Source organism: Montipora capricornis, chromosome 8 (assembly GCF_036669925.1).
Source record: "Montipora capricornis isolate CH-2021 chromosome 8, ASM3666992v2, whole genome shotgun sequence".
Classification (NCBI taxonomy): Eukaryota; Metazoa; Cnidaria; class Anthozoa; order Scleractinia; family Acroporidae; genus Montipora; species Montipora capricornis.
Genome location: NC_090890.1, coordinates 50,497,441 through 50,504,940, shown reverse-complemented (window position 1 = coordinate 50,504,940; position 7,500 = coordinate 50,497,441). Strand labels below are relative to the sequence as shown.

The 7,500-nt window shown below is 41.5% G+C and overlaps 1 protein-coding gene across 1 annotated transcript; it reads right to left on the bottom strand.

The window, feature by feature from the left end:
* Nucleotides 1–4,933: 4,933 nt before the first annotated feature.
* LOC138014103 (NLR family CARD domain-containing protein 3-like) lies at nucleotides 4,934–6,946 on the bottom strand. The gene has a single exon (XM_068861132.1). The coding sequence runs from the start codon at nucleotides 6,944–6,946 to the stop codon at nucleotides 4,934–4,936; it is 2,013 nt and encodes a 670-aa protein (XP_068717233.1).
* Between the last annotated feature and the right edge of the window lie 554 nt (nucleotides 6,947–7,500).

Here is a 7,500-nt window from a genome sequence, read left to right as displayed (position 1 = left end):
TCATTATGTGTTTCTTGTGCTGTCTCAAAGATATTAAGGGAAACAAAAAATCCATTTCAACAACTTTTAAAATATAACTTGAAACGTGTAACGGCCCCTCGTGTGCTGGGAAACAAGCTTCTGAATATCCAATTTGCTAAGTACCATATTTGGAACAACAAGAGCGAGTGGTTTCCAAATATGGTACTTAGCACTGAAACATTCAAGCAATCAGTTCGCACTGAATATTCGGAAGCTATTTCGACCCTTATGGGGTTCTGCCTGTACTTAACTGCTAGATTGTCACTTAAGTACACAGACAGTACACCAAGACAATGGCCCACAAATTGTTTCCTTTTTCTGCCATACATAGGTTTCCTTAACCTTAAATAACTGTAGAGAGGCATAGCTTTTCTTTTTAATGAAAAAGCAACAGTAGAACCACATTTTACCTGAGCAGGAAGTGGAACATTATTTGCAATGGATGTCTTCATCTTGGGGTCAACATTACCCACAGCCAGGTTAACAGCATACTCTTTTCCCAGCAGCAAAATCATGTTTCATATTAAGGAAACTAATCTTGTTGACTTGAACATCTACTAGTGAAAAAAGAACAAGAGTTTAATGTAATGTTATATTTTGACTTTTTTGTGGAGGGGGATAACAGGAGACTTGTAGGAATTAATAAACATGAAATTCTCTCACATGACAATATGTTGGGTCCATTTTGAGTTCGATCCCTCATTCCCTAATACGCAGAAGCTGACTTCATACGGTAATAAGCAGGGTTTGTTTTCGGTTATGACAACAAACAAGCATCAAGAGGGAAGACCAGTTAGAGGGTGCACCATTAAGACTTCAAAGGCTTGCATATGAAAATTTCAGCATCTGGAGTTTTTGGAAGTATTCTTTTCGCCGACATACACTAGGTATAAAAAGTATTTAAGTGGATACATCCCACATGATGTTTGGGAATGTGAATCGGGAGTTTCTCCCCATGATGATAATGGGATTGTTGTTCCATCAGTACGATTTATCGCTGTCTGGTGCAGAAAGATGGCCTTGGCTGTTTGAAATCCACTTATGTATGCACCTGGGGCATATTTATTGCTCTGCAGAACAGCCAAGAAATTATTTTCCTCTGTCACAAGCTTTTTTGCTGAGTGAATTCCCATTCCACGTACATTTGGAAGGTAGTCACAACCTGCAGCAATACTCATGTTAAAGAAACCTTAAGGCGTCAGTGACAAGTGGGCCAATGCCTTTTCAAGCTTGATTACTTGACATGCACCACTGAGTTGCAGCTTGGATAAAACCTGTGAACAAATGAGAAAAGAAGGGCAGGCAAATGACATGTTGAATAAATTATAATTTTGAAATTATTCAATTCTGAGCTTTATTGGTGCTGGTATACAACTTCTGAAGTTTTTTTAAAATGCTGCTTAGAATTGCTTCACGTGGAAATGACTAAATGAATGCATTTGTGTCTTAATTATAGAATGATTAAAAAAATATATATGTATAATTCAGTTAAACCAGAAACCCATAAGGGTTGAAACGTGTAACGGCCCCTTGTGTGCTGGGAAACAAGCCTCTGAATATTCAATTTGCTAAGTACCATATTTGGAACAACAAGACCGAGGGGTTTCCAAATATGGTACTTAGCACTGAAACATTCAACCAATCAGTTCGCACTGAATATTCGGAAGCTGTGAACGCGCGTTACACATTTCAACCCTTATGGGTTTCTGGTTAAACTTAGTGTAATAAAAAAAAGGGGTAATGCCTTTTGACCCTAGGGGTGTACTGCTGTCATGTATCGAGTGCATGATACTTATTTAACATATCGTTTGGCATTTGTATGCTAGAAGATCAGAATCTTCGGAAATCACAATATCGGTGTAACCATTCTTCATGAGGTATGCTATTTGGGCATCTGCCTCATATGGAGCAACCATGTAATTGATAGTCCTCTTTCGGTAAATCTAAGAAGAATAGTTAGACATACCATATTTTAAAGTACCACAGTTGAAGGTCTAGTCAACATTTAACAGGATTTTAAAGAGGTGATGTAGATAATAAAATCCAAACTCCTTTTACTGTAGAACTCACTTCAATGAACCCACAGACGTGATCATGATTTATTTCTGCGGCCGAAACCAGTGCTTTCATGGCTCCGGTTAAATCCCCACTGCACCGTAGCTGTTCGGCTCTCTCGATCTGTTTCTCTCGTTCCCTGATTAAATATTTATTTGCAGTCGATGACTGAAATAAACTCGTCAAAGAAAATAAAACTGACACGAGAGATGATGAAGATTTCTCACCTTGCCCAATGTTCGCGTTCCCTTTCCTTGCCTGGCGCTCAGAATCATCTCGTTTGTGATGTAACGATAATCTTATCAGTAAAGGAATTCCATATTACCATTTTCGAGTTTTAAGCTCGTGAGTAACTAAAGATTTTCCTTAAACACCCTAAAATAGCGTGACGTGTCGTTACTTAGTTTATTTAGTCACCCCGTGTTTTCCACAGACCCCGGCACCCAAGCACTCCACTCCCCGGCTTTTCCACCAAACCACACGAGGTAGGTGTCGCTTAGGAAGGGGTTCCTTCAATTTACGATGGGTTCATTTCGTTGATTTTGTTTTCCATGTTTTCTCGGTATGGGTTTTGATGTATGCCGTTGTTTTGGGCGTATTTAGAATGTTCCCTATTTACAATGGTCTAGAATTATTTTCTCTAAACGTTGTTTGAAAGTACTTAAGCTGGGAATAACATTCAAGTAGATTGTTAAATGGGCTATTGAACAAAAGCTACATAGCTTACACTCTTAAAAACTGGATTTTTTGACAGCTTAGGCCCAGGTTTATGTCATGTCAGCCTCGTGACAGTGAGTTACGCCATGTAATGGTCACTCACGCCTTGTGATGGTCACTTACGCCCTGTGATGGTCACTTACGCCTTGTGATGGTGAGTTACGCAATGTGATGGTGAGTTACGCCTTGTGACGGTGAGTTACGCCTGGTGATGGTGAGTTACGCCTTGTGACGGTGAGTTACGATTTGTGACGGTGAAATACACCTTGTGATGGTAAGTTACGCCTTGTGACGGTGAGTTACGCCTTTTGATGGCGAGTTACGCCATGTTATGGTAAGGTACGCCTTGTGATGGTGAGTTACGCCTTGTGATGGTGAGTTACGCCATGTGATGGTGAGTTACGCCTTGTGATCTTGGGTTACGCCATGTGATGGTGAGTTACGCCTTGTGAAGGTGAGTTACGATTTGTGATGGTCAGTTACGTCTTGTGACGGTGAGTTACGCCATGTGATGGTAAGGTACGCCTTGTGATGGTGAGTTACGCCTTGTGATGGTGAGTTACGCCTTGTGATCTTGGGTTACGCCATGTGATGGTCAGTTACGCCTTGTGACGGTGACTTCACTTATTTGTGAAGGTGAGTTACGCCATGTGATGGTAAGGTACGCCTTGTGAAGGTGAGTTACGCCTTGTGATGGTGAGTTACGCCTTGTGATCTTGGGTTACGCCATGTGATGGTCAGTTACGCCTTGTGACGGTGACTTACGCCTCTTGATGGTCACTTACGCCTTGTGATGGTGAGTTACGCCTTGTGATGGACACTTACGCCTTGTGATGGTGAGTTAAGTAAAAAACTGTAGAGGTCAGCTTGTCTTTAATTAACAGGAGGAAGAAATTCTTGTTGGATTCAACATCCGTTTTAAGATTTGGTAAACTTGAAAACGAAGAAATTCTAGGAACGTAAAATAAGAGCATTTTATCTTATCCTTCAAGTGTGTATTGCATGCGCGACATATGAAGCCATCTTTCGTTTACTTTTGCTGAGACTCAGTAGTGCTTATCATTACTTACAAGGGACCGCACAAGCAACGAATGAAACTAAATGAAACTATCTCGCCTTGTTTTCATTGCCAACTGCTTGGGTGTCAAAGAAAGATAGGTGAGCCAATAAAAATATCTCGCATTTTCTTACGATTATTTTTGGTTTGGGCAAGTCCCAAGAGTAATACATCACCAAAACTCCCGTATGTCAACAAAAACATAGACGTGGCTGACTAGGATCCTTTAAATGGGACTCCGATAATTTTAACACAAATGACTCTTAATCTGAATGAAAAATGAAACAACATGAAAACGTCGCCTGGTCCAGGTGTGTAGACAAAAGATTTGACGAACTGGGCGGAAGTCATTTTCAAACTGATGCAAGTGTGTTGGTGGGTATACCCATGTGTACGGAAGTCACGACCAGTTTAAAGCGGAGAACAGAGTAAAAGTCATAAGCGATCGTGTGACTCCAAGAAACAACCAAGAAACTAACAACAACGAAGCAAGAAATTTAATGCAGTGTGGCCTCCCTCGCATCAATGGATTAGCACTGTGCTTACTTCCAAGCGTAGGTTTTCCATTCACTTGAGACTTTCGTTTGAACTTCCTTGAATGCATACAAAACCAAATAATACAAAGTATACTTCATGTAATGAAACATATTTCATTTCAATTAAAACCGTTTGCTGTACAATTGTCGAAAGGATCTTCATTGGAAATTCAAACCCTTTGAGAACAAAACGTTTTGTTCTAGGTATTTCGATATCCTTTGATATGCCAATGCTATATCATAATGCGAAAACAATACAGAAAGAATCTTAACCCAGCAAGATTTAAATTGGATGCAATACTGGGTTAGCCGATTTGGCTGCTTAATATAGTTCAAAGGATGCTAGTAATTCTAATACAGTGCAACAATTCTTTTGGGCTCTGACCTTTGGTCCACTGATTAACTCCAAGGCAGGAAAATGTTTTGACAATGGCCATTTCGATTAGTATAAAATACGTTCAACTGGGCCAAAGGGCTCTTTCATTTTTTTTGCTTTAGCCAGTGCAGCAGCACCTGAGTCACCGATTCCATTACAAGACAAATTCAACTATGTCAGCGTTGAATTGATTTCCACTGCTTTAGCCAGTGCAGCAGCACCTGAGTCACCGATTTTATTGAAATTCAAATCCAACTCTGTCAGCGTTGAATTGATTTCCACTGCTTTAGCCAGTGCAGCAGCACCTGTGTCACCGATTACATTGTAAGACAAATGCGACTTTGTCAGCGTTGAATTGATTTCCACTGCTTTAGCCAGTGCAACAGCACCTGAGTCACCGATTCCATTGTCAAACAAATCCAACTCTGTCAGCGTTGACTTGATTTCCCCTGCTTTAGCTGGTGCAGCAACACCTCCTGAGTCACCGGTTTTACTGGATTTCAAATACAACTTTGTCAGCTTTGACTTGATTTCCACTGCTTCAGCCATTGCAGCAGCACCTGAGTCACAGATTCCATTGTAAGACAAATCCAACTCTGCCAGCGCTGAATTTACTCCCATTGCTTGAGCCAGTGCAGCAGCACCTGAGTCACCGATTTTATTGGATTTCAAATACAACTTTGTCAGCGTTGAATTGTTTTCCACTGCTTTAGCCAGTGTAGGAGCACCTGCGGCACCGATTCTATTTGAAGGCAAATTCAACGTTGTCAGCGTTGAATTGATTTCCACTGCTTTAGCCAGTGCAGCAGCACCTGAGTCGCCGATTCCATTGTATTTCAAAGTCAACTCTGTCACCGTTGAGTTTGCTGCCATTGCGTGAGCCAGTATAGCAGCGCTACTGTCACCTATCTGCTGTCGACACGAAATACGCCCAATTTCAAGACGCGAACCAAGAGAACGCGCCAATTCTTTTGCAAGGGTACCTTGTTCCTTTTCACTTTCCTTAATACAATTCAATGCAGTCCATAGGTAGTCATCCCTTTCTTTCTCATTTGATTGGTTAATTTGTCTTGCTATACTTGCCATAACTGCCATGGCTTTTGCCTCAAACTGATGAGCCAAGATGCCACAGGTAAACATGAGTACCTGTTGAAACTCCTTAAAATATCTTTTGTCAGCAACTAAGTCATCAGGACTAATTTCCTCATTGACAAGCTGGCAACTGAGATAAAATGCCGCAAAGAACTCCTGAAAGCTCTTGTGGATAAACGCGTAGCAGCAGCTCGGTCTTCGTTTGCTGCGCCCAGCCTGAGCGGACAGAAAACCCAATTCAGGTATTAAGTTGCTGGTAACTTTTCTGAATGCACTGTCGTCGAAATACATCTTGTCGTTGAGCAAGCCATTCAACGCTATAGAACCAAGGTGCTTTAATTCAGCGTGGTATAATTGTGTTAGGTCTTCGTCCGTTTCTGGTAATTTTTTCTTTCTCCTATACCTTCTCAGGATACACTGCACTATTTCGTGGTAAAGCAGCGTTCTACCCTTGGGCAAGTCTCCTTGGAAGTCTTCGTAAAGGAGACAAAGAAGGGCTGTATTCAATGGATTTGCAGTTAGTCCGCTAAGTCTTGCATCTGTGCCCAGCTTCTCGAAGAGCTTTCTCGCCATATGCTCATTGGAGTTGAAATATCTTCGGATAAAACCTTTAGCAGCGTTTTTGGTAAATCCTTCGACCTCCAACAGGGTGTGGCAGCACTCCCGTACTTTTATCCCAGCTTCGTGGCGAGCTGTAACCACTAAGTAACATTTTGGAAGCATTCTCCCTTGAACGATTTCTTTATAGATGGGTAAATAATTGCTTGGCAACTCATCCAATCCATCAAGTATCAGCAAAACCTTTGACTGATGGTCCCGAACGAAGGTAAGGAACTTCTCTCTTTCTTCTTTCTCTATATCTCTCGGTAAAAGCTGGTCATCAATAGCCTTCCATAAGTCAGAGAAAATGTCTCTACATTTCAACAACAGCAACACTTGGACATCAGGAAACGAATCTTCAGCTTTACAGTTCTTCGCCCAGTTGTAAGCCACCTTGTTACAATAGGTTGTCTTTCCCATGCCTGGCTGTCCTTCAATCAAAACTCTTTTGGGTTGTGAACATTCCTCGTGTGGTTTGAAGATTTCCAACATGTTGACAATGGAATCAGTCCTTACCCCTCGTTCTTTTTCCTGCTGACCATTTTGAGACTGGTAAAAATGTTGTCGATATGGAATCCAAAGTCTTCGCACCACGGGAATGGGGAAAGCCACCCCTCACGGTCTTTGTACAGTTGTCGAATAATGTCGATAAGGTCAGACGCTGGCCCATAGGCATCTGAAAGAGAGAAAGTCATTACTTGAGAATAAAAGCGCCGTTGTTCTCTCAGCGTTGAATACTTGAGAATGATACTTACGCTGTAGTTGTATTAAGGTCGACTGTACTTATAATTGATTGTGAAACATGATTGTCATATATAAATTGATCTACGGGTTGTGACGACTCCAAGTGCTCTTGGATGCCTTCAATAAGCGCAGGACCACCTGGACCCATCACATAGAGCCTGTTAGTTGTTTCCTACTATTGCTACTTCACAAGAAGGAGCCCTGAGAAGGCAATCGCTGAAGAAATACAGTTGTTTCGCGGAGATATAACGACGCTGCGTTATTTGGTATTTTCCAACTCGTGAATGCCTCATGCCATATCT

Excerpts from the sequence above, each read along its gene's own strand:
- LOC138014103 (XM_068861132.1), bottom strand. The coding sequence starts at position 6,946 with ATGTTGGAAATCTTCAAACCACACGAGGAATGTTCACAACCCAAAAGA.